This window comes from Lichenostomus cassidix, chromosome 2 (genome assembly GCF_008360975.1).
Source record: "Lichenostomus cassidix isolate B80296 chromosome 2, HeHo_3.0, whole genome shotgun sequence".
NCBI lineage: Eukaryota > Metazoa > Chordata > Aves > Passeriformes > Meliphagidae > Lichenostomus > Lichenostomus cassidix.
Window position 1 is genome coordinate 105,311,673 of NC_139482.1, and position 26,519 is coordinate 105,338,191.

A 26,519-nucleotide genomic window follows, 5' to 3' on the forward strand; every position below is an offset into this window, starting at 1 on the left:
AATTTTGGATTTTTTAATTTCTCAGATTTAGACAGGTATTGTGTATTATTTTTGTTGATATTTTTCTGTGCTCTGTGCTTGTATGTTCCAAACAGGTTGATGGACGAAAATCCACTCTATCCATGATAGATCGTCTACAAAGACAAATAATTGTAGCAGACTGTCAAGTCTACCTGGCTGTGCTTTCGTTTGTAAAACAAGAGTTATCAGGTGTGCTGTGGCTTTCATGTTTAGCATGATGTCTTTTTAATAATGATCATAAAATTGCCCTATGACCATCAGTAGAAATGATGTTTTGTAAGGAGGAGCACAGTTCCATTTGAAACATTCCAAGACTGGTACACTTACAGTGGTATTCCACCTTTGTGTAGGTAGTGGTGAAAAATGAAATGGATTGCTACAAATTAGGGCTTTTTTGCTTTTTTCGTGCCAATAATCATATTCAATTGATTCTCCTTAGAGAAGTTTGCATGTTCTCACGGTGGTGTTGGAGGGGCTGGGATGAAGACGGGTAGCATCTGTGTGCTTTTTGGCCTGCAAGATAAAAGAGGCTGTTAAATCCAGGCCACTGGGAAAATCTGGATGTTCCATATGTATTCTGTTCATGACAATTCAGGGAGGTGACAAACTGCCTGTGAAAGCAATTTTAAATGAGTGTGCTGCACATGGAACTGCTGAATCAGTTCTTACTCTCTGGTCACCAGAGTGCGTCCTTGCATGCCAAAGAGGGTAATCCTGTCGTGTTTAATACAAACCCCTCGTTTTGACTGCAGAGTTGTTTCTGATGTTTTCTTGGATTCCTGCATCTCTTCCACAGTCTTAAAATGTGCCTTCATCCATAAGTTCATAGAAAATGTGGTCACACTTTCATATAGAAAGTGTGAGTGTATCTCAGGTTCCTACCAAAGCAGTGAAGACTAAGACATGGCAGACAGACCAGATTGAAAGCTCTGCTGATCATCTGAAAAGAAATGGGAAATAACATTCTGATTATTTAAAATAACACTAAAGATTTTCAGTCAAGGACGTTGTCCTTTCTGTGAAGTGCAGACGTTTTATTCCAAGCTATGACATCAAGAATATTTGGTTCTTGCTAGCAGAAAATCAGAGGATGTGTCTGTTTCTTTTATGTGTTGTGCTGCAGAAGGGTTTTCTTGCTATTTTTGATGCAGTTCTAGGTTTTTGTTTGTGGTGGTTATTTTTTTCCCTCCCTCTTGAAGCTTTTTTCCCTTGTTTCAGTATGTATTCTGCAGCTGCATAACTGGGTTGGATGCTATAACTGAAGGTGGTGTCTGTTCCCTTCCTCTCTTGTGTGCAGCTCTGAGAACTGAAGTGGGTAGCAGAGACTTGCAGAACATGCAGTATATTTGGGTTATTATGCTGAGTAAAAAATATACCTGAGATCTTTAGCTAAAATTCCAAGCAGTTAAATGCTACCTGAGTGACTGCTAGTTGCTGACATTGCTGAGCTATTTGATCCAGTATTTCATGTTTTTAAGTATATTATCTTTGTGTTTATGTGTATACATTCTTTGGTTTTATTGTGTTTCTGTACAAAAATAGCAACCAGATTATTGAAATTAGTGTAATTTCACAAAAAAAAGCCCCAGAAGACAAACACTTCTGATCGGTGGATGGGTGAAAAATTTCTTGTGTTTTTCTTCCTGGAACAGTTTGACAAGAAGCATATGATGCCACGCAAGTTGGCTTCTCATATGTTTAACACATTTTATATTTTCTTTTCCACCCTCGTGGAGGTATTAGAAATAGTTTCATCATAAAGTTGGTGGCAGAGCAAATTACATTAGTTTCCTATGGCAGTACTGAACTTGGTATTTACAAACTTTTCTTGGTATTTACGCCATTGTCATGGGTCTGACTACTTTCTTGTTGGGAGGTCAGTTCAGTGATTTGGCTTGGTTTAATTTTTATGTTTAAAAAGTCAGAAGTTCATTGCTTTAATTTGTTAGATTGCTTTATATTAACATATCAATTATGGTTATGCTGTGCTAGTGAACTGTCAATGATGGCACTTTACTTTACACTTTAATGGAAGTAAAGTGTTAAACTATACTTTTTTTTCACCATACCCCATCTTTTCCGTTTTATGTTTGTATTGGAGCACAGTGGTTATCTATGGGCAGAATCACTATCTGCAGGATAAGTAAAATGTGGGGTGTTCTTGTTACTGATGTGCTGTGTAGCTGTGCATAGTTGCATGAACATTCAACTTGTGGTGAACCACATAACTTTTAAAGTACTCTGTGCAGCCAGAAAGTGACCTAATTGCTTAAAATTGAAGTAATGTTAGTCTTGTAATGTAGCTGAATCATGGCGGGGGTTCCATTTTTTATTTTAATGTTTTAAGATGCATCTCAAGAGAGAGGATTTATTGTTTTTTTAGTACTTCTAAGTTCATGTTGACAGAACCCATCTGTCATAACTGAGAATACAAATTTTACAGTCTTTCTCAGTACAGTTTTTTAAGACTATCAAACTAGTTTCATCACCTCCTGATATAACAAGAATCCATAAAAAGATAGTCTAGTCTGTGATCTTACTTTCTCTAGAAATGTTGGGGGTTTTTTGTGATTTGGAAGAGTTTTTGTCAAAAGCATCAAAGGCTTTAAAAAAGTTGTTTGGTATTAATAGCATCTTGCTTTTCTCTGACACACCCCACCTGTTATGATCTAATTCTGGCATTAGTTATAACACTGATCTTTGCTATTTGGCTGTATTTGTTTAGAACACTGCTGCTATAACCATGTATTTATTTTATTTTTAGTCAGTGTCTTTGTCACTGCAGTTCTTCACTCTCAAGGCTCTGTCACAGCCAAAATGCTGGTGTCTGTTTTACAGTTAATGTGTGCAAGGATATTCTCTGTTTGCTGTTTAGCACTTCCTGTTGTTCAAGGATGTGCTTATAACCAAGATGATTGCTGTGTAAATAGGCAAATTGAACATCTTCATCTTTTGATGTCTTTATCTTGCTATAAAGATAATAGAACGAGAATGCTGTTATTCTCAACTAAGAATGCTCAGGACCAGATTTCTAGGGAAATTCAGGTATCCATATTGCATTTGAAATTGAGGAAGTTAGGCAACTGAAAAATACTTTAAAACCATATAATTTTTGTGTTCATGTGAAAGGCAGGGAAGTGATAGTGTTGAAAATCTTACTGTCTCATCCAAAGGGAAGGCTTTTTTTGGTATTTTCCAATCAACTGTCTTTTAATATAATTTGGGCTTAAGAGAGGAGGTGTAATCTCTTCTGACTTTAGCTTCTCTCTGTTTGCTAGGCAGCCGTTTCATCTGCACTCTATAGTGGAGCAAAATCCAGCCTTTAGTTCTTTGATTCCTCTCTTTCTCTTTGACAGCTGTGCTGCTACATTGCTGACTGGAGGTGCCTTTGTGTTGTGAGCTCCTGTAAAGTCTGTGGTTGTAAACACTGAAGTTCGTAGTGCCCAGTATGCAAGACCTCTCTGAGGGAACAGCAGCTATTACAAAATCCTTTATGCAATATGTTCATTCAAATAGAGCATCCTGAGGTTGGAAAATAGCATTTACTGCTTAGGATGTTCTGTTTCTGAAATATGTCCTTGAAGTATTTCTTTTCTTCCTTGATTTTTTAGCATACATAAAAGGTGGGTGGATACTCCGAAAAGCCTGGAAAATTTACAATAAGTGCTATACGGACATTAATACACTTCAGGAAATATATCAGAAGAAAACAACTCAGGAATCCTTGACTTCTGATGCTGCAAATGATAATCATGTTGCTGCAGAAGGTGTAACGGAGGATTCGCTAAACAGACTGAAAGGTGCTGTTAGCTTTGGATATGGACTTTTTCATCTTTGCATATCCATGGTGCCCCCAAACCTGCTCAAAATCATCAACCTGCTGGGTTTTCCTGGAGACCGCCTACAGGGGCTTTCCTCACTGATGTATGCAAGTGAAAGTAAGGACATGAAGGCCCCTTTAGCTACGTGAGTAGCTATATTGAAATGCTTTGGTAGATAACTTAGTACTAAAAGTAAGTAAATGGGAAAAAGTCAAAACAAAAAAGTCATGTTGCTTTAAAGGAAACAACAGCAGGTAAAATAAACTGGTAGTTTGTTGTTTAACATACCATGGTTTAGTAAATTGATCACTTACTAATGGATGAGATCTCTCTGCTGTTAATTATTTACATGTGTTTGGGGTTTGGGTCAGTATTTTGCTGTATTTCTTCAGTACCTGCAGTTCTAATGTCCTGTAATTTAAATGCCAGCAGAGTAAATAAAAGCTTCCCCTGAAGGCTGCTTAAATTTACCTGAGTTATGTTCTCTGCTATTGAGAGCATACTACTTTGTATGAGTCATTGATCTCATTTAGCTATTTTTTCTTACTACTAACCCAAGACATTTACAATTGTTTGGTTTTTTTTGGTTTTTTTTTTTTTTTGTTTGTTTTTGGGGTTTTTTTGTTTGGTTGGTTTTGGGTTTTTTTGTTTTTGTTTTGATTTGTTTTAGCATCTCAGTAAAATGAGATGTTCCTTATAGTATTTTTAAAGGAGTATTTTTTGTGTACTCTTTTTCCCAAGACTTCATATTGCGCTCAGGTCTTTTCAAGAGCTGAAGAGTTAGCCAGACCTAATTTCAATTTCTCTCATAAATGGCTTTATTATTCCATTATCTACAAAAACCTACAAATTAATACTTTTGTTACTGGACCTACTGCAGGTACCATCAGGTGTCACTTTTGAAACATTGACAACAGAGCTAAAGCCTCTTCTGCTTCAGGAGAAGAATTGGATTTCTGTTTGTTTAAGAAAGCTTGGGATTAAATGTTCCTATTGATCTTTCTCCTTTCTGGGGAAGAAAAATTATATTTTTGGGGAATGTTTCTTCCTTCAGATAGTCTTGGAAATCTTTGTACTCTGGCTTTGTTTCCAGGAGAGAGATGTAGGTCATGTAAATATCTGCCCTTCTGAACACAGGGTGTATTTTTCACATTGATTTCAAGAGTGTCTGCTGGTGTGCGTTTAGGGTTTTGTTTTTGTTTTTTGTTTTGGGTTTTGATTGTTTTGGTTTTTGTCTTTTTTTTTTGTATTTTCTTTTGTTTTGTTTGGGTTGGGTTTATTTTTTGTTTCCCTCTCCAGTGAAGAATTAGTTTTCAAAGTTTTCCTGTGAGTTTTTCTTTTTTAAAATCTATGAAATTCTAAAGGCTCAACTGCTTTGATGCTGTGAGCTTGATTGTTACTTTGCCTTTGGGTAACATGCACTGAATCGTATGTTCAGGTGCGGTTTAGGAGTATGTTGATGTATGGCAGTAGTATGGTGTTTGTGTAAAGCCAGATTGTATAATAAAAGATTCATATCTATCTTTGTCTTTAAGAATAATTTAAAAGTTTTTCTATGTGGAATATTCTCCATAAATTTCTGTTTACAAGCTGTAATCCTTTTTACTCTTACGTTTTTTTTTAGATTAGCTCTGTTGTGGTACCACACAGTTGTTCGTCCCTTTTTTGCCCTTGATGGCAGTGATAACAAGGCAGGATTGAAGGAGGCAAAAGAAATCCTTGCCAAAAAAGAATCTGCTTATCCAAATTCTTCTCTGTTCATGTTCTTCAAGGGAAGGATACAGCGATTAGAGGTATTGCATGTTTTCATCCTTTAGACTGATTTTTTCCCTCCTGATCATTTCTTACGTTTTTCTGATGTGAATGAACTAGGCAAGCTTCAGCAAATCGTCACTAAAGATACAGATACATGGAAAGATAAAAAAGATCAGATTAAATCCTTAGTTTTAAATTCACATGCAAAGCCTGCTCTTCCACTACGTCTGCCTTCATTAACGACATTTTGAAATTCTTTTTCAGCTATTTGATACTTCTGTGACTCTGTGCTAAAAGGAAGTGCCTTTGGTCACTCGAGTTTCTATTGAGCTATTTCAGTTTTGCTGGTCAAGCTGAAATTGAGTATTATCTGCTGAGTACATAGTATTTATCTTCCTCTTTGTTTTATGCGTTCATGTACACCTAATTCTCTGCAGTAGTTTCCCTTAAATAACTGCTTTGCTTTTCAGAGGTCACACCAGGATGTTTTCTGTTACTAAGGCTGAGCTTTGACCTGAGCAGAAATGTATTTGCTGAAAATGAGTTTGTGAATGCTATTGAAAAGCATTATTCAAACAATGCACCAGCCTTGTGGATTTTGGCTGAATTATTCTCTAAGACTGTTTGAAGTACTACTCAACACCTAGCTGCTGCTTTTATTAGACCGGAATGTTTTCAGAGCAATTGCATGAACCAGAAAACCTAACACAAAAGCAGAAGCCCAGAATGTTCAAACCCTTCATGTTAACATTGTAATTCTGAAAGTTAATTGAGATGTTGACACTGGTGGTCGTTCTTTGTTAGATTTGCAGTTAAGTCTTTCAAGTACAGATAAATATTTTCAGAGAGGTGGTAACAGAGCAGAGGAGCGGGCTTCAGTGGCCTGTCAGATTTTGCAGGCATGTTCTTGCATGGGATTTGGATGTTGTTTTACTTTTTTTGCAATCTTTTTGAAGCAGTGGTACATTTTGGGAATTATATTGTCATGGGCAAATTGTCAGTCTTGGGAAAATATTACTGTTGCCTGAGTAAGCAGGTTTTATTCATTTTTATGCCTATTCCATTCTTGTGGTAAAAATCAAATTTGTTGGCAATAACTTTATAGTGAATGCAGGGTATGACTTGGTATTTTAATATAACAAGGAATAAAATTCAAATGATTCTTCTGACTTTAGGGGGAGTTACAGCAAAAGTCTAAACACAAGTTGTTAATAAATTGAGTATATGTGTGAAAAAAAGAGGATATGTTTGAGATGAGTGTCAGTTTTTAGTGGTCAGCCCCTTTCTGTAGAACTGTGATGTTTCAAAGAAGAGTTGTTTGAGTGCAATCTTACTGCATTATTTCATGCACAATTACTATATGGAGATAGTGAAGTTTAGCTCCAAGTGAATGGAGGCAGCATGACCATGTTAACTAAGCTGGTTAGCTCAGGCAGGCAGAATGCTGTGCAGTATGCTGTGTAGCCATGCTCTTAGTCAGCAGAAAGCTTTTTTTGTTGCTAGCAGGAATTAAAATGTGCCTTTGCTATTCATGTGTGTTTTTGCATGAGAGCTTTTCCATTCAGCAGTCTCTTCCCCCTCCCCCCATAATTTCTTTGTTCCAAATGGTCACAGAAGTTTTGCTGTGTCTAAATGTTTCGGGCTGAGTGTGTTGGGGTCTTTGGTGGATTTTGGTAGGACTTTTCCAGCTTAATTTGCTGAAATGCTGTTGGCATAATAGTGAAGGAAGGAACGGGACTGGTGGCGATGGCGTGGGGAGCTGCACTGGGTTTCTGCACAACACACTTGTGGTTACATGTGTCCTGAATCTGGTCTTAGAGCATCCATTGGGTATTAGTGTGTCCAGCAGGGCCAGGGCAGTGCTTGTCCCCTTGTGAGGGGCACTGGTGAGGCTGCACCTTGAGTCCTGTGTCCAGTCCTGGGCCCCTCAGTTCAAGAAAAATACTGAGGTTGTTGGTGTGTCCAGAGAAGGGCAGCAAAACTGGTGAAGAGTCCAGAGCACAAGTCCTGTGAGGAGCAGCTGAGGGAGCTGGGATTGTTCAGCTTAGAGAAAATGAGGCTCAGTGGTGACCTTACCACTCTTTACCTGAAGGAGTTGGTGGCCAGGTGGGCATTGGCATCTTCTCCCAGGCAATAAGTGATAGGATGAGAGGGCATGGCCTCCAGCTGAGCTAGGGGAGGTTGAGGTTGGACATCAGGGGTAATTTCTTCACAGAAGGGATTGTTAAGCACTGAAACAAACTGTTCAGGGAGGTGGTGGGGTCACTGTCCCTGAAGGTGTTCAGGAAATGACTGGATGTGGTTCTTAGCGCTGTGGTTTAGTTGGCAAGTGACAGGGACAATTTAATGGTGATTGGTCAAGGGTTGGACTCTGATCTTGGAGGTCTCTTTCAAGCTAAATGGTGCTGTGATTCTGTGATTCTGAACCACAAGTGCACAGACACTCTCACACTGAAGCCTAATATGCTGAGTTGTAATTTCCTCCTCATTTCTGAGGTGGGTCAGGAGAGCTGCAAAGCCTGTGAAGTGCTTATTTGGCCTTCATTGAAACTGTTAATGCACTGGTAGGTTTAAATCCTTTCCAGTGGGCATGGGATATTACTCCAGGTGGCTTACCAAAATTGTGTTTTAACCTAGATGCACTTAAAAGTATACCTTGAACTGAAGCTTATATATTTTAGAGCCTTTAATATCTATCATCTCTTAAGAGTTCTGTGATAAAAATTAATAGTACAGATAGGTACAAGGTAGCTTAGATGTTGCTCAGAAGAGCTTATGTGTTCCACTTATGGTTGTGTTGGGGCCTGCTAGCACTCAGTCCATGGAATCTTTTTCCTTTGATCCTGCATACATTTTCTGTAAAGGTATGCTTAGCTGATGGTATCTTCAGCTTCCGCTAGGAAGCCTTTATACTTTATGTATGTGTCTTGTCTTTTCTATGGAGAATAAAACAGGGCCATAGTTCAGCTATGGACACCTGGAGACAAAGAAACTGTTCAAAAGGCAGGAGCAGTAATTCAAGACTGGACAGTGTGAAACAAATCTGACAAAGGAGGAAATTGCCAAGGAAGGCATTCAAGGAGAAAGCACAGTCACTCTAAATTCTTCCTGTCTATAAAAGACAAATGAACAGCATGGGACTGTATAATTCTATGTGCCCCAAAAAGCATGAATAGATATTAGTCAGTAAAACCCTTAGCAGACTTCAGTTTTCAGAGAAGTAGCCTTACAGATACTGTGTGGAGCAGAGTATGTGTCATCTTTTTTTTTCCCCCGGATTCACATTTTTGAGAAAAAAAGTCTGAAAGCATTTGGAGAGTATTGAAATGAGCAAGTTAAGGGAAAGGAAAGGAGGATGATCTGGGAAGACTTACGTGAAAGTGCACCAGAAAGTTAAAGTTGCACTGCTAGGCTGATGAAATGTATTTTTTCTCTCCAAAGAGTGGGTTAAGAGACTGCATATTAAAAGTAGCATTTTTACTGACCTTTCCATAATTCACTAAGGCAGCTTTTATGGACATTTTCTGTGCTTGATTTGTGATTGTATGGTGTATATATTACAGCCTCGTGAGCATTTCTTTGTGAATGGTGGACAATTTCTATCTTTGAAATACTTTCCACTAAAGCTGATAGTGATATTTCATGTAAGTTGAAACCACTGCACAAACAATGTTTTACACTTAGGCCTAAAGGGTATATAAAAATATAATAGGTATAATAGCGGCTGAAACCCACTGGTCTGAAGTATGGAGTTTCTGGCTGTGTCCTTGGACATTTCTTATTACTGTGAAAGTAAAAATATTGCCACCCACATTCTAAATGTGTATTGTCTGGTACTACAATCATGTTATTAAATACAGTTTTGAAACCATGACTTAGACTATTCAGGTGTGAAATTGTAGACAGTAGTGGAAGATGGGCAGTAGTGGTGGTAGCATGGGAGAGGGCAGAGTGAGAGGTGGTGTTCTAGATCTTATCTATTTCTGCTTTTCAGCTTGCAATTTTGCTTTTTTTTTTCTTTTTTTTTCTTCTACCTCATCAGCAACACTGTTTAAAATCTTTCACAATCGTGCCACTCACCATAGTTAAGTAGATTGGTAGTTTCATTTGGAGAGCAGTAAAGGTGTAAAGTGAAAACAAAGTGCTTGGGAAAGTCATGACCTGATCAAGGTTGCTTTGCTTCAATTAGGAACAGACTCCTGGAGTGTGTGTATGTGTGTGTGTACATATATATATATACACACACACACAAGAAATTCCTGTGGTTGGGACAAACCTCAGGTTCTGAGACTCGATTCCTATTTTCCATTGGTGTAGGTGCATGTAAATGAAGGAAAAAGTGACATATACTCCAGCTGACAGGCAAAGCACCAGTGGTATGTTCAGGTGTGCTAAAGTGTGGTTGATGAGCAGTCTGCTTAAAATGTGCAATGGTAACGTGTGCTTAAACATAATGCAGACAAGTACTCTTGCTTTTTAGTTACCTTTTGTACATGTTATGGTATCAGTGGCACCGTTCTTATATAGGGGTGAGAGGGTGTGGTACAGAAAAGCAGACTGAGGACAAGAGTAATAAGCATTGAGAAGTCTTAAACTTTCTGGAAGAAAATCACAGTGATGTCTAAGGAAATATGCAGAGCTTGCATGATGTCAAGGTTTATTTTCAGGAATTGTGCTGGCTTTTCTAATTATTGCTATAAAATACAGTATCCTAGTTTTATTCTGTTTTGATTTTGTAAAATGTCTAAGGAAAAGTGGGTTTTTATGTGTTAAGGAATAGGAGTTACAGGCTTTGAAATGCCCATACAATGTCCCCTGGTGTATATTGTCAGCTTTTAGATGTTGCTTTCTGGTTTCCCCTTAATTCTGAGCATGACTTGTTAAAAGCTTTACAAATTCAGAGTGCTGATTGAAAATAGAGGTGTTCTGGGAGAGGGAAAGTGTCTTGAGATTTCAGAACAACTCTGGGGAAATGTGTGCTGTCTTGGGAAGCCATCTTGGCTTGGTAAACTCTGTCGATGCTTAGCTGTTGGGTTGGAGTGCTTTTAATCTGAAGTCCAGAAATGTAAGACTAGGGTTCTCTCATTAGGTTTAATAATCCTCTTTGTTTCTGTAGTTCTGTATATTACATATTTTATGGGTTAGTCTGGTTTTGTGTTTGTATTGTGTCCAAGAGACACATGAGTGATGCCCATTGAAGGAATTACAAGTGTGTGTATATATATTCGTAAATCTCAAGAACATAAATTTCAGGAGCAGCCAGAATGTTACACTTGCATACTCTTGAGACTTCATAATTCTTTCTTTTTGTTCTTTGAAACAGTAAACAGATAGTAATTAATTTAAGAATTAACACTAAGAATAGAAATTCATATTCCAGCATGTTGCTGCAATCCCTGGAGATGATTGAAACTTTAATTATTAATGAATGTCTCTGAAACGTACTTAAATGAGCTTAATGCTGAAGGAAAATGTAGGCAGATGTCAAAACACTTGAGGGATCTAGAGAGTCAGAGGGGTGGGTTATAGAAGGTTTGAACATTGAACAAACTGGACTTGTATATTGCTAAGAAGTCGCTATTTCATTTGCTGCCCCAGGCAGCTGCACAGCATTGCAGACAATGAGTTGATTGGCAGGAGTCATAGCATGGAATAAGTGATTTCTGTTTTGAAATGCTTAGGGTTTTAGAAGGCAATGTACCTTCAAAGAGGACTAAATGTGCAGATTTTCTTTTTTGTTTTCTTTCATTTTTTTGGAAGCGCTCAAAACATAGATTCACAGAGATTTTGAATTCCTAACACAGCAATAAAGTTATAAACTGATATTATTTTATATTTTCTGTGACACTGGGCTCATTGCAGTTATTTCCTGGGAAGTTGTGTTGGAATAATGTATAGTGGAGAGAACATGCTGCTACAGAAGTGAACAAGGTGTACGTGGCTCAGGCTCCCTGACAATTTTGAGGGCAAATACAACTCACCTGTCTTTGTGTTGTATATTCTTCTGCCTTGCCAACAAGCAGTTTAGTCACTGTTGTACTTTCTAAGTGTACAGTGTTTATATTAGTACAGCTGTGGCTCCCTGTGCTGGCAGGTGTGCTGCACAGTTGTGATGCAATGTGTATTGTTTACAGTCAAATCATTCCTTAGCAGCTAAACCAGTTTTCCATGATGAGACAAAGGAGAAAACCTAATACAATCACTTCAGAGCTCTGTGTGTGCCTGGATTTAAGCTACAATGCTGCAGATTTTTGTAGGAGTTTTTGAGTTCAGTTATGCTTGCATAGATGGTGAGTTTGCATTTTCTAGGGTTTCTTTTGCTCACATTCTCAGTCAGCAGAGAGTGGCTTAAAAATCTTCTGTTGTATAAATTATAATAATTGTATGTGAGAATAGATAAAGGAACACTATTAAATCTGGTATAGACTGTATTGGAATGGATAGTGTGTTTAAAACTAATTAAATACTGATTTACATCCCCCCCCCTTTAATGACTGATATGGAGAAGTCCCATCGTAGACTGGGAAAACCAGGAAGTCAGCAGAACTATCATTCTAGTTCTTAGGAAAATGTCAGTCTCATTTTTGCTAAGCTGTTGCTAGCTAATGATTTTATCAAAATGTTTTTTTCTCTCACATGCTTTTTTATCTTCTTACATGCCATGTAGCATTTATGAATTCTCTATTAACTGTTGCTTAAAGGAGTATCTGAGGGATATGGGAAGAGGTGAAAAGTTCAAAATAAATAAAATCAAACACTAAAGGAATCCTGTTGTACAGAAAGCTATACTCCATTGGCAGATGCTAAAAATACTACTTCTAAAGGTGGAATGACTTGTGAAAGTAGAAGTGAGATTACTTAAAGGTTACTGCACAAACCCAATGAATTTTGGATTTAATAGCCCATAGGAGGAATAGAGTCACCAATTTTTAAGGTTGAAGGTTGAGATATTATCTGACCTGGCTGCTATTACACTATTAAACTCCTCTACTCTAGTTTTTTTAATTCCCTAATAAAGAAAAGATTTGTATTTCTTTCCTCAAAATTAAATTATTGAACAAATTTAAAATTTCAGATGTCTGAATTTTTTCTTTTTCTTTTGCTTTTGTTAGTGTCAAATTAATAGTGCCTTGACCTCATTTCATACTGCTTTGGAACTTGCAACAGACCAAAGGGAGATTCAACATGTCTGCTTATATGAAATAGGTATGTTGGATGTTTACACCATAAATAGCTCACTTTCAAGTTTTGACTGGCAACTTCAATAAACAAACTGGAGACTTCTTATTAGGATTTTGAAAAAGGTTTTAGACTACTGGCCTATGTCTTGGGTGGATTATGGTAATAATCTTCTTGTTTGGGCAAGTAGAATTCAACACTTTTTCATTATAAAATTATCTGCAAGTAGAAGGTGATGCAAAATCGGAGAGTAGACTGGAATCAAGGACAAACTGTTCACCTACTGAATATTATTTAAAATTAGAAGTAAATTCATCTGACTTGTCTATGGATTCACCATTTCTGTGCCAAAAATGAATCAGTTTAGTGAAGCTTCACAGTTTGCAAGATCTGTATTTCATGTTCATTTCCTCTATCAATAGCGTTGTATGCTAAATGGTCTTAATTTGCATACAAGTCTTTAGAGTGAAGATAGGTTGCTTCAAGCTTTAAATGGGATCTTGTCACAGCGTGAAATAATAAGGGGAAAAGTAATGCCTTCTTAAGTTTCAGCAGTCTACAAAATGTAGTATCAAAATTTTAAAAGAGAGCTTTTTTTGCATAATTTTGTTTCTGCTCTGAAGTGTGGATTCATTATTTCCTATGGAATCTTCTAATTCAAAATTTCCCAGTAAATTTAAACCACACTTTAAATGTATGTAATTTGTTTTGCTTTTAATTTTTCAGTTACTTTTATAGTTGTTAAACTAGCTCCAGCTCTCATAACAAAACAAACACAAAAAACCTGTATGTTTCAATAGTGTTGACACTGAATTGGAATTAGTGCACTTTCCCTGAAATTAAATCTGTTTTCCTTTTAGGTTGGTGCAGCATGATAGAGATGAACTTCAAAGATGCATTTGAATCCTTCGAAAGGCTTAAAAATGAATCTAGGTGGTCCCAGTGCTACTATGCTTATTTAACAGCAGGTGAGTAGATTCAGCATGTTGGGTAAATGGTAAGTCAGTGATGTGGTAAGCTTGTGGCACTGTTTTGTTTTGGGAAACTTGCTGGTGCATGTAGTGCCTTCCACACTGCCTGCTGCCTATGCAGCTTTGTGCCAGGCTTGACTTGGATAATTGTGTTTGCTGCCATAATGAACACTTGCATGCTCACACATGTACATGCCTGTGTGTGCACACTCCTCTCCATGTACATGGAATTATTACCACTTTACAAGCTTGGTGGTATTGCATCCTTTAATGAAAACAAAAAAGTAGGATTGACTTTTTAATGATTGCAGTGGGTACCTGGGGGAGTTGGGATTACCATGTTGGTCAAATCCTCAGTCTAGATACTTTCTGGAGGTGAGTGTGTGGAGGTTTTTCTCTGTGGCCATATGATATCTAACTAAATTTCTCCTGTTTCATGTCCCAGTAATGCTAACGTATTTTTGTTTCTGTATTCTTTAAGTATGTCAAGGAGCCACTGGTGATGTCAATGGTGCTCAGAATGTGTTCAAGGAGGTTCAGAAGCTTTTTAAAAGAAAAAACAATCAGATTGAACAATTTTCAGTAAAAAAGGTTAGTTTTTGCATGTAGGCTCACTTGTTTTGGTACTGTGATGGCTGTTTGATTCTTAGTTCAGTATTTTCTTTAGAAGGATGTATGTGTTTTCTGCTGTGCTGCTTCTGTAGAATTAGTGGGAAGGAATAGGGTGGAAAAAGAATAGTGTCATTTGAAGGACCTAGCAAAGGAAATGTGAATTATTCACTCTACAACTAAAGTAATTATTAAAGACAAAAATACATGATACTGTAGTTGCTTTGGTGATTTTCCTTCTAGCTTTGTCTTTCTTACTCCTTTTTATCTTGTCTTGTTTGTGAAAGCCTTAGTTCTTTTTGAGAGCTAGGAGTTGTCTAGGAAATAGCTCTCAGCTGATGATCTTGCAGATGTTACTGTCTCAGCATCCAGTCAATGTGTATTGGGACTCTGAAATACAGTAAAACCCAGTCAAGCTGCATACAAGGAAGTTTCAATTTTAATCAATATGTAAACTCCTAAATTAGTTGAAAGATTTTGCTTTTTAGTATTAAGATCTTTAAGCTAAGTTACCACTAACTTTATTTTCATAAAATTGTTGGGTGACTTTATAAAGCAGTTAAAATTAGTGTTTGTGATACATTGTGAATATTATGTTTTCTCTTAAAGGACAAATGATGGATCTCCCTTCTTTCTCCCCATTTTACAGGCAGATAGATTTAGAAAACAAATGCCAACCAAAGAGCTCTGTGTCCTGGCATCCATTGAAGTATTATATTTATGGAAAGCCCTTCCAAACTGTTCCCTCTCAAACTTGCAGCATATGAGTCAAGGTATAATATGGCTCCTTGATTTATTTATTTACTTTTTAAAATGAGGTCTCTGATTTTATGCTGTTGTGTGGAGTAGTTGATTGCAGTAGCATGAAAATTTAAATTTGTGTGCATGTGTCGTAGCAAAGTGCAGGTGAGAAACAAAAAAAATAATGGCCCTTTACAGTCATCCTAATGCTTCATTTTTATGGGTTTTGGGAGAAGTTGAAACTGCCTGCTGCATGTAGCTGTTGGTTAATCATTGTTTAAAATGAAACAATAGCATGATAGCTCCCGTTCCAAGTCACTAAGCAGAATTTAACTCACTTAAACCTAGCTACCAAAAAAACCCCAACAAAACCCAAAGAAACACAACAAACCAACAGCAACAAAAAAAAAACCAAAAAAAATCCCCCCCAAAAAACCCAAACAAAAAAAACCAACAAAAAACACACCCAAAAAAAAAAAAAAAAAAGACCAAGGAAACAAACCCGAAAAAACCAAATTAAAAACCACCACAACAAAAAACTTCCTATTCTTTCCTGCATGCAGTTTTCTTCCAAGAGGAAATAAGTCGTTTGTGAGGGAGGTTGTCTATGACATGATAGGTGTTCTGTTTATCTTGGCTCCTGGGACCTTCTTAGTGGTGAATGGTTGCCTCTTCCTTAGTCTCCAGCTGACTTTGGGTGTCTGTCATGTGAAGCTTATGGTAGGAGTGTGTGTCATGAAGTTTTCAGTGCTTCTCACTCCGTCCAGCAGTCACTCTTGTTTGCATTCTGCAAACAGTTTCAAGCTGGTTGAAGACAAGCTCAGTGTGACCTGGCAATGTGCACTGGTAGCCCAGAAGGCTGACTGCATCCTGGGCTGCATCAAAAGGAGTGTGGCCAGCCGGTCTAGGAACGTGATTCTGCCCCTCTGCTCTGGTGAGATCCCACCTGGAGTGCTGCATCCAGGTCTGGGGTGCCCAGCATAGGAAAGACAGGGACTTGTTGGAGTGGGTCCAGAGGAGGGACACACAGATGATCGAACAGCTGGAGCACCTATGCTATGAGGACAGGCTGAGAGCGTTTGGGATGTTCAGCCTGGAGAAGAGAAGGCTTCAGGCAGTCCATAGAGAACCTTTCAGTACTTAAAGGGGACCTGAAGGAGAGCTGGAGAGGGACTTTTTACAAGGGCAGGTAGTGACAGGACAAGGGGAAATGGCTTTAGACTGAAAGAGGGCAGATTTAGATTAGATGTTAGAAAAAAATTACTGTGAGGGTGGTGACGCACTGGAAGAGGTTTCCCAGAGAAGTTGTGGATATCCCATTCCTGTGAGTGTTCAAGGCCAAGCTGGATGAGGCTCTGAGCAGCCTGGTCTAGTGAAAAGTGTCCCTGCCTGTGGCAGGGGTTCGGAACTAGCTGGTCTTTAAGGTTCTTGCAACCCAAACCATTCTAAAATCCTCGGATTATTACTTGCTCATTATGAAAATAAAGCAAAAATTGTCTGCCATGGGGCACCTTTTTTTTTGTAATTGTGAAATTTTGGGTATTGTACACACTTTTCATGTTAAGGTAGAAAACTACCAGTCTTGAAGTCAGGAGTCTGGACTAGTAGTGGTGTTTGTTCCTGTTTTGAATAAATTGTCCATTTAAATTGTGTGATGGCAGTGGGTTATATTCAGATCCTTAAGTTTTCTAATCACAAAGGTAACGGTAGGCTTTAAAATCAGATTTAGTTACATAAAAATCGAGGTTTGTTTTTGGCTATGACTTGCCTTCAGAGCAGTCAGCTTTAGAGGGTGTAAGGAGTATATATTCTCTCCTGCACACTCAGAGGCAGTGAAGATCTCCCTTGTATTAACATCCAGTCAGTGGTTCACATTTTAATGTGAAATAGCAGTATAGATTCAGATTCAGAGATACACTTCTTGTAAGTTTGACACTGACAAGTGAATCTGCATCAGCCATCCCTGACTGAAGGTTTTCTGTGCAATGAGTGTGATTGCTGCACCTCATGTGTGTTTGAAAAACATGAATAATAGGGGATTTTTTTTCTACATTTGTTTTCTTTTGTCATGAACAATTGGATTGTAATTTATTGGGTGGATTTCCAGGCTGTTTCCTCAGGGCTAGAATTTAACTTCAAGGAATTAATTTGTATCCACTTGCATGTCTGTATGTAAAATGCCTAGTAATTTGAGACTTGTAATCCAAGCGAGAGCTGACAGTCCAAATACTTCATCCTGCGAACTCCTAGTTATCCATAGGTGGCTTCTTCGGGTTGTGGATTATGTGTGTTGTGAATGCAGAGCTGGTTAAGATCTAGTAGGGTTTATGCTGTGAGGTAAAATGTTTAAGGAACTGCACTGCTCCAGACACAGCAGTTGTGGGATGGAAAACCCTGTACTCTTGTCTTCCTGGAGGTGCCAGTGCAGGCAAGTGCAAATGGCTCCTCATGGAACTAGCCTTGATTAGCAGAGCTGGCAGTAATAAGCTTGATCAAAATGGAGCCTGATTCATTTAGAAAGGGTTCCATGCACTGTGATTCAGTTTTTCCTGGAAACAGAGCACTACTCAGCTGAGGCACAGTCTGTCCTTGGATTGTGGACCAGCTAAGGTCTGGCAGATTAACCTTATGCTTCCGTCATCACTGAGAATTGTGATGCCAAAACACCCTAGCCTGGGTTTTTAAGTCCAGTACAGATTTTTGTGCGTCTGTCACTTGGCTTCAGTTCACAAAAAATCAGGTTTGTCTGAACTGCTTGCCCTGTGCTCCTTCTAACTTGAACTATGTATTTTTCTTTCAATATGTGGGACAAACCGGTTTCCCATAGAAAAAAAGGAGGTGATTGTTTCTTAACTTTACCTTTTAGAGGATATTTCAAAGAGCAGTAGAGATCATTCCTTGTCTTGTGAGAACACAGCAACTGCCTTTGACTTCAACTCATTCATTCCTGTTAGGAATTGCTCTCACGAGTGACAGATTTCTTGATGAGGTTCATACAAAATGGGTACTGTTTAAAGGAAAACAAAATACTTGGCTTTCTATTAATATACTAGCATCTCCTAATTATAGCATCTCCTTTTTCTGGTTAAATGTAAATGTCAGACTAAAAGACAATGTAGATCACAATTCTTGTCTAAGGAAGGATTGCAATCCATCTTGTTTACTGGAATCTTTTCATTAAGCTTGTCATGATGTGGATGATTCATCAGCTGCTGGTTTGAGGAATTTGCTTCTTGGTGCCATACATAAATGTTTAGGAAATTCTGAAGATGCTATTCAGGTAAGTGGTTAAGTGGTAATTTACACGTTTATTCCTATTTTATGAGCTATTCTTTTAAAAACTGAATATTTTTGAGTAAGAGTGTTAAGCAAGTCATTAGTTTCTCAGTGGTATTGATTATTCTGGTTTGTGAATTCTAACAGAGATTCATTTAAAATCTTCTGGTTTAACATGCCTTTATTATAGTCTATGCTGTGAAAGCTGTTGGCTGTGTTGAGTAAACATGGCAACTAAAGTGGCTTATAGTGACAAGAATTAAGGGGAAGCTGGGAAGAAAAGAAAGAAAGCTCTTGCTCTGCTAGATGTACTTTGTCCAACAAAGAAAATTCTTTTTTTTGTAAAGTATCTTGGAGATTGACCTTTGGAAAGCACAGGTTTGCTGCTTCTCTGGACATATTAGAGAGAGAAGTTTGATTATTAGCACATACCAAACAATTTTCCCACCACTCGAGGTTTTGATCTCTAGGTACAACTGTCCTTTTTCCTCGCCAAAATAGAATGCAGTTCCTATAAGCAGCAAGATGCTGGCTCTAAACCTTCCTCCCCCACACATTTTCTCAAGTCTGTCTTAAATAATCTGGGTACTTCATCTTTGATGTCAAAGTTTCTTGTTAGAGCTAATATTCTTTCAATTTGAAGTTGGAGAACTCTTTAATCAGTCACTATAACACTTGGTAAAAATCCAAACAATTTTGTCTTGATACAGTAGTGTTGGTAAAAACATCTAGTAATCTATACTGTTGTAAATTTTTAATGTATTCTTATTTTAGTTTTGGCTAGTTTCTACAGCTTAAAGTTGAATGGTGCTTCTGCATCATTTGGAAGTAACCAATCAATTTTAATGTACCTCTGCAGCCTTTTGTTTCTTTTTTATCTTTCACTTTTACAGTACTTTCAGCGAGCTGCTAAAGATGAACTCTGCCGTCAAAGCAACTTGTACGTCCAGCCATATGCTTGCTATGAACTTGGCTGTATTCTGTTAGACAACCCAGAGGTAATAGCATGACCTATTTTTAAACGCTTAAAATTAGTGGAAGGAGTCAACATACCACTATGCAAAGAATGAAACAAAGTTAATAGGTGACTGTGTATGTTAAGTTTTAAAAATTTGTTTTATACCTACCATAAAGAAACTTACTACTGGGGGCGGGGTTTGTCAATCCGAGAAATGGAATGCATTTTAGGTCACAGTGTCTTAGTTTTTCAATTATCAGGAGTGTTCCTACTGCTGGTGGCAACAAAGGCCTGGCCAGAATGCCCTGGGTAGGCAGAGATTTCTTGTCTGCAGGTGGCTTTTAGTGTGGTAGATGCCTAGGGTCATTTTCTTAATATGCTGTTGGATGCCATTCAAAGTTTACCTGTACTTATCCTCTTCTTGTAGAATTTGATGCCTTCCTAAAATAGCAAGTGGTTTTTTTAGTAATTTAAATTCCATTAAAGCTGGGGTTGTGTGGGCATTTTGACTTCCACACTGAGTAGTGAGGGTTTTGTTGTTCAGGATGAGGAGGAAGATAATCCACCTGGCTTTCAGACTGTCCAAATGGCTTAGCTGACAATGCATTTAATCGTTCAGGTCTTTGCACATACCCTGCCTCAGAGAATCTTAAGCCAGAGCAACTTGTGCAGCACTCTTGGTGCTGTTTCTCCTCAAACATGTAACCCCAGTCCATGGAGTTTATGCCACCTTGTGTTGCACATCTTTAATCAGATGGCAGATTAGGGGGAAATGGTACAGGGTAGTGACTTGAACTTCCCCTTCATTGTATGTAGTATCTGAATGAAGTAGTTGGGCTGATAGTGTCTCATATTTTTAAGACTCTGTTTTCAGTTGGTTTTGGTGTTGTCAGGTTTAATTAATGGAGCTGAGCCTTCCCTTTAAAGGGGGAAGGAGAGGAAAATCTTCCAATAAAAATGATTATCATGAGAAAGGACAGAACTAGAAAATGCTTTTAAAACGAATTTTTGTTTTGAAAACCCTGCTGTCTAAGACTTAGAGCTGGGCCTTGAAGCCTGCAAGAAAGGTCTGAATCCCATAATGTTCCTGCTGCCTTTCTTTCTGTGTTCATATTTAAATTTGATCATGTCAAGAGTCTCTGAAAAAAAAAAAGGTGGTGGGTAGGGAAGGTATGTTAAGATTTGAGGAATATGAGAGCAGTCCTTCCTTCTTCCTCCTGCTTTACATGCTGTGTGTGCACACAGTAATTGAATGTGCCTCATGTAGGGTATTTGAGGCCTGAACAATCCTTGGTTGGAGGAGCTGTGGTAGAGTTAAGTGTATCAAGGATGTGCAGGAAACTCCCTCTTGTGGCACTCAGAAAATAAGGAGGTAAATGATGCTTGACTTGAATAAAGTGGGATGGGGTAGGAGAAAGCAAGGGCTGGGCCTAGAGGGGAGTGGGTACTGTTTATACATATTTTGATTTAGTAGCTGGAGTGTTGTGCTAGAGTTCCATAATGGTTAAGAAAGAGAAGGGAATAGGATTTTATAAATCACGTTTACCTGAGAGGCTGAGCATGTTACAGACCTGAGCAACAGATAGATACACCAATATGCATTTTAGTATTAAAAGCATACTGTTACTAAATTTACTTTGCTTTAAGGTTATTTCTAGGCATAATTGCATGTTTGAATTACCATGTCATCTGAATCATCTTTGTTATTTTACACTGAGTTCTGATCAAGTAGTTCTTGATATAACCATACTGATATCTTGACATTTACAGGTGTTTTTGTAGTTGTCTTAGATACCGAGTGTAATCTAACCAGTACAAACAGATACAGTCATATTTAGGTACATTTGATTAAGAGAAACTAATTTTTCTATCTCTTATCAGGCAGTGGATTATTTATTTGTAAGGCTTAAAATAAAAATGTACTATATGATAAGAAATAATGCAGAAGCTTTTCGGCCTATTTATTAGTAAATATTAATCTGCAAGTATATATATTTTTTCCTTAAGAGTTTGAAATTGAGATTTCTGAAACGTTTAATGCTTAATATCCACTATCTTGTTTGTAAATAAATGGCTTCAACTTTGACTAAGAAACAAAAATTACTGTTACTTTATTGACTCTGTTATTCTTTCATCTACTAATTTATCTGTAGCCTCGTTTGTTCCCCTGTGCATTGTTGTAGCTCACCATCAACAGCAACTTTCATTTAAAGCTACAGCTTTAATTTCTCCTTCTCTGTAGAAGACTAGAAATACATAATAGTGCTTGTCCTGGGTGCCTCATTAGTATTTCTAGTTTCCTAATTTTTGAGAGGGTTTTATCTGCTCAGTACCTTTTTCAAAGACAGAGATGATACTCCAGACTCACCAGCTCACTTACTTAAAATATTTTCTGTAACATTTGTGATACGTTTTCAATGCAATGTTTGTCTTTTTGTAGACTGTGCCAAGAGGCAAAACCTTACTGCTCCAAGCCAAGGTAAAAACCAAGGCATTTTCTAATTTACCTGTCTGAAATGAAAAGGCATTTGGGAGGTTGTGTTTTTGGGGGTTTGGGGCAGGGGGAGTGGGTGTTAAGTGGTGGTGTCCCTCACCTGATATCTACAACTCGTGTTGTGTAGATGTGCATTAATGCATATGATACACATTTATGTGTGCTCCATAGATATGTGCTGCTAGAGCCATTGCTCAGAGCCCACATTAGTGACAGCTCCTGCAGTGTTGCTAAGTTTTTCAGCCAAAATTTGGCTACAAAAAGTTTGAAAATGACAACTCTCCACTCCTTGTCTGTTCCAACTGGTCCTGCCTTGGGCGTGTTGGGATTTCCTAGAGCTTTTGGATTAGTAGAATCTTTTGGGTGCTGTTCAACTACATGAGCTCCAATTTGCTCTCTTTACCAACTTGGAATTTCTGTAATAATTCCTTTGCTATGGCTAATGTGGGGATATTGCAACATGCAATCTCCAGTTCACTTCTTTTCTTTGGACTCTTTTGTAATATGATTGCTTAAGCATTAGTAGCAAAATTATCTTCATATCCTGAAGTGAAGGAAGCTAATAGTTATGTTTGGGTTTTTTTCCTTGTTTTTTCCCCCAGGAGGAATTTAGTGGCTATGACTTTGAGAACAGATTGCACGTCCGCATACACGCAGCCTTAGCCTCTCTAAGGGAAGTCGTTCCACAGTGACCAACAGGAAGGCTTGCTATCCTTTCCCACAGTTCCTGCACTTTAAGATGAAGCAGAAGAGAGAGCTGTTGGGAAGACCAGCTTTTCTTCTGAAAACCACTTGTGCCAGAGACACTTTCCTAGTATGGTCAGAGTTGGAATGGCTGAGTAAAAACATTACAATTTTAACTAAAGGTAAATCAACCAGGAAGAAGGTTAAGTGACCTTGTGTTTTTAAATCTTAATTTTTTTATTTTGTTTAAATCAAGCTGAACACAACTACTTGTAACTCTGTGGGTGAGCCTAAATAAGCACACGATTTACTTCAATAACTGTGGCAAGGTTGATTTTTACCTTTTAAAACAGATCTACATCTAAAATTTGTCAGGAGGAGCACTTCTGGTTTGATTAGAATAATACAGTAGAAGTAATTGGTTTAAATATTGAAGCTGGAAATGGTCATAATACTCCTTTTTCTCCAAGCATTAGCTGATCCACAGGAGGAGGAGGAGAGCTGTTCAGCCGCAAAAAGCAGATCTTACAAAATTTTAGTGGCTTATGTCAGTTGCCTCATGATGACTAATGGTGAATTTTAAACCTCTTTAAACCCTTTTATTCTTTATCACTTCCCTCCCAACCCAGCTCATATTCGTGATGTAAATGATGTCAATATTTAGGTTCTTTGTTTCTGGTACATTCCAGACAAATACTTCGACATGCAGCTACTGCATGGGCAGTTCTTATTTTGGCTCTTATATTCTGGATATTATGTTAAGATTTCACATGTTTTTCATTCAAGCTGCTGGATCCTTACAGCAGTGACCTTTAAAGGTATTTTAAAAACCTGCAACCAAACAAAATGCCAACCCACAAATCTACTTTGGTAGTTATACCAATATTATGATGTCTTCAGTCTCTGTATAGTATTTCAAGCCTGTGGTGGTAAGATACTGAAATACCTCAGAGAGCTTAAAATTTTTGTCATGACCATATAATTTTTAATACTTAGCCATCTTTGTGCTTATCTGTAGCTTTTTTTACTTTAATCTGTAATGCATAGTATTTCCTTATGTTCTATATTCAGCTAATATTATATTCTAGGAAGGTAAATATTTTTTAAAGAAGCTTATGAATGGAAATCTGACCAGAAAGTTAGTTGAATTATGTTACTTTGCAAAGCTAAGAAAACTGAATATCCTTGGAAATAGTTATCCAAAAGCCTTATCTTTACTTTGGTCAGGTTGCCTTAAACAGTTCCTTAGCTGAAGCTTTTTTTTTTTTTTTCTTACCTTTTTGTAGAGCATGTTGCCAAAGTTGTAGACTTTGCCCACACCTGACCTTCATTGATTTGCTTTTGAGGTTACATCTAAAGCAAGACTGATATGGAGAAGTAATGTCCTGTTAGGTAGGCCAAATGAAATGGTTGAGACACTTTTATTTCTCTCTGGAAAGACACAGTTCTGCTATGAAAGGCATTCCTAGAGCAGTTTTAACACTTCTGTTGCAGTTCCTGAAGGAGAGGAGGGACTCTTAAAAAAAGCAGTTTTATTTTTCTATAATCTAGGTGTGTTACAGGTAGTACACTGGGGTTTTTTAATTCCACTTTGACAGTAATATTGAGTCATAAATGAGTGTTCAACCTTATTTGGTCAATCCAAGTAAGTATTGACTAGAAAATGATATATTGTATATATATATAGTGACTGCTTAGAGTTCAAATAATTATTTTAAAAATGGGCTTTAATGTACTTGAAATCTTATTTTGTCCTATCTGACTTTTACTGTTTTACAATCAGACAGTCTGTTCTGGGTAAATAGCTGGAAATGGTGCAGCTACTGGCAAAATTAATTTTAAATACACTCCTTAAATATGATATGAGACTTGGCTGTTCAGGACACAAAGCACCTGCATGCGATTTGTGCTGGAATATTTAGAGTCTGCATATTTGGAGGTAGCTAGCCAATTGTAGTAAATTTACTAAGAGGCCTGTACTCACCAGGCCAGGAGTGGGTATAGGAAGACACTATATGTTCATGTAACAGTTCAATAATTCTGTGCAAAGTGCAGCTTTTCTGTGGGCTTAGTAAATCATCACAACTGTATGTTTCCGTATTAATTATTTTCCCCCTCTCCTCCTAGGAGAACCTCCTACACTGTAAATGGCAAAATTATTTTTTGTTAGATTGTGCCTGTGATGAGAAAAAATTCAATGGTCTTTTGTGTAAACTAGTAAGTTTTTATACTCTGGAACTCGGAGGCATGGTCTAATAGCAATAATGGAATATGCATCTTGCTAGTTAATATATTAAGGCCATCTTTACTGGAACAGGTATTTTTTGTTGATGTTGATGCAGTTTTTATCTCAGTACAACTCATTTCAAATAAACTAGAATTTTTAGATGTCACAAGGTGGCATATTTATTGTGATGTACTGTAAATGTTGTTAATTTACAGAACTTGCACTTTTATATTTCTGAGTAAAATTAAAAGAAACGTGAACATGAGTTTTGTTCCTTTGCTTCTTGAGTTTGACCTCTAATTGGTGGCCTCCTGAACAAGATGATACCACGTATTGGGAAAACTTTGGGATGTCAAGTGACTCTGTAACAAAGTTGTCTAGTCAGCAATTACCTCTAGCCTTTGTTCTTCCAGTGTAATTACAGTCTCCTGGATTAGCAAGTGAATTACATGTCATGTTGAGCTCAACCATAGAGTGAACAAGGCTTAAGGTATTTTTTAAGACATCAAATTCACTTGTTCTTCATTGAAGAAAAAGAACCACATACAATTGTATTTGTTGTATTTCTATACCTTTGAAAAGTGTTTCTAATTTATTCCAAAGCAAGCACTTTAATTTCTTCTCTGACTTTGAATGCTTGTTTCATATTCTAGTTATGCTTTGTTCCTAAATAAAATTCCCCAAATGAATTGCTTTTTAGTTTAAAACAGTGTGATTGTCTTTCCAGCTATTGATTATACTTGTGTTTAAGAATTGCTCTGTACCTGCTGGAAGTCTGAACAGGAGCAGGTGTTAGGTTGGTGTAGGACTGATCAAAGTGGGGTGAAAGTAGAGTAGCCTCTACAGCACTCCAGCTTCCCTTTCCAGTCATCGTCGTGAAACACCAACAGTGGTAGGAAGCACTTTTATAAGAAGTTAATGTTATGCAATCCCAAACAAGTATTGTTAAAGCTAATCTTTAAGAAGTCAATTTATGCTTATCTGTCTTTTTAAGGCAATTGGGCAGCCAGTGGCATCTGCCAGAAGCTTTGCAGGCAGCCTAGAGCATAAAGGCGACTGAAATTTAGGAGTAATAGACTTGTTCATTTAAAATTATAAAAGTGTGCCATCGTTGGGAGATGGTGAAAAGTGTTGTTCCTGCTCACCAGGCCTCTTCCCCACCCCACCCATTTCCCACCAGATGGTAAGAAATTTAACTTGAGGCAGCCTTTCCAGAATTCAATGCTGTATTATTTCTATTTCTGACCCTTTTTTTGATGTGTGTTTGGACCTCACAGCTGGACCCAGCATAGGATAGGTGCATATTAAAGTTGTTTCCCTGCTTCTGCTCAGAACCCCTTTGTGCCCAAGGTTTTCATTGCCTACTTGGCCCCCTGTTTCAACCACCAGTCTGTGTCAGCCATGGGGAGTTCTTCTGCAGCTGTCTTACTGTTTGCCCTAATATTTCCATTGCTGCTTTTTCCAAAATGCTGCTTATCTTTTGATGTAACCTATTCCAAGATAGGTGTTCCAGTCAAGTAATCTGTTAAGCTCAGCAGGACTGGCTGTTGGTCAGTGTTTTTCAGTCATTTCTGGCAAGCTGTGCTTACCTAGAGGAGATGCTCAGGTGGGCAGAGGGGAAGAGGTTAAGAGAAAAAAAATGAGTTGAAGATTCGAGAAAGGAGGGACAAAGAGATTATTAGAAAAATTATTTTGCTTGGCAAATTCTGACAAAGACATTTCACTAAAATCAGTAGGTTTACTGTACTGAAAAGATAGTTGTACTGCTGGGACATAAACTTCT

At 37.8% G+C, this 26,519-nt stretch overlaps 1 protein-coding gene across 2 annotated transcripts in view; it reads left to right on the forward strand.

The window, feature by feature from the left end:
• Window positions 1-25,001, forward strand: part of TTC39C (tetratricopeptide repeat domain 39C) — a 38,646-nt gene extending 13,645 nt beyond the window's left edge. The window contains exons 4-15 of one of the 2 annotated variants that reach the window (XR_014850074.1): window positions 96-210; window positions 3,633-3,987; window positions 5,467-5,635; window positions 12,710-12,803; window positions 13,637-13,744; window positions 14,229-14,338; window positions 15,006-15,129; window positions 18,280-18,377; window positions 19,267-19,371; window positions 21,772-21,810; window positions 22,428-22,691; window positions 23,796-25,001. Coding sequence is in view for 1 of the 2 variants with exons in the window: in XM_085052705.1 (XP_084908831.1) it covers window positions 96-210; window positions 3,633-3,987; window positions 5,467-5,635; window positions 12,710-12,803; window positions 13,637-13,744; window positions 14,229-14,338; window positions 15,006-15,129; window positions 18,280-18,377; window positions 19,267-19,371; window positions 21,772-21,810; window positions 22,428-22,517 (1,407 nt within the window). In the remaining variant the exon portion in view is untranslated. Of the gene's footprint in view, window positions 1-95; window positions 211-3,632; window positions 3,988-5,466; window positions 5,636-12,709; window positions 12,804-13,636; window positions 13,745-14,228; window positions 14,339-15,005; window positions 15,130-18,279; window positions 18,378-19,266; window positions 19,372-21,771; window positions 21,811-22,427 lie in introns of both variants that reach the window. The other variant, XM_085052705.1, reaches the window with a different exon arrangement.
• The last annotated feature ends 1,518 nt before the right edge of the window (window positions 25,002-26,519 follow it).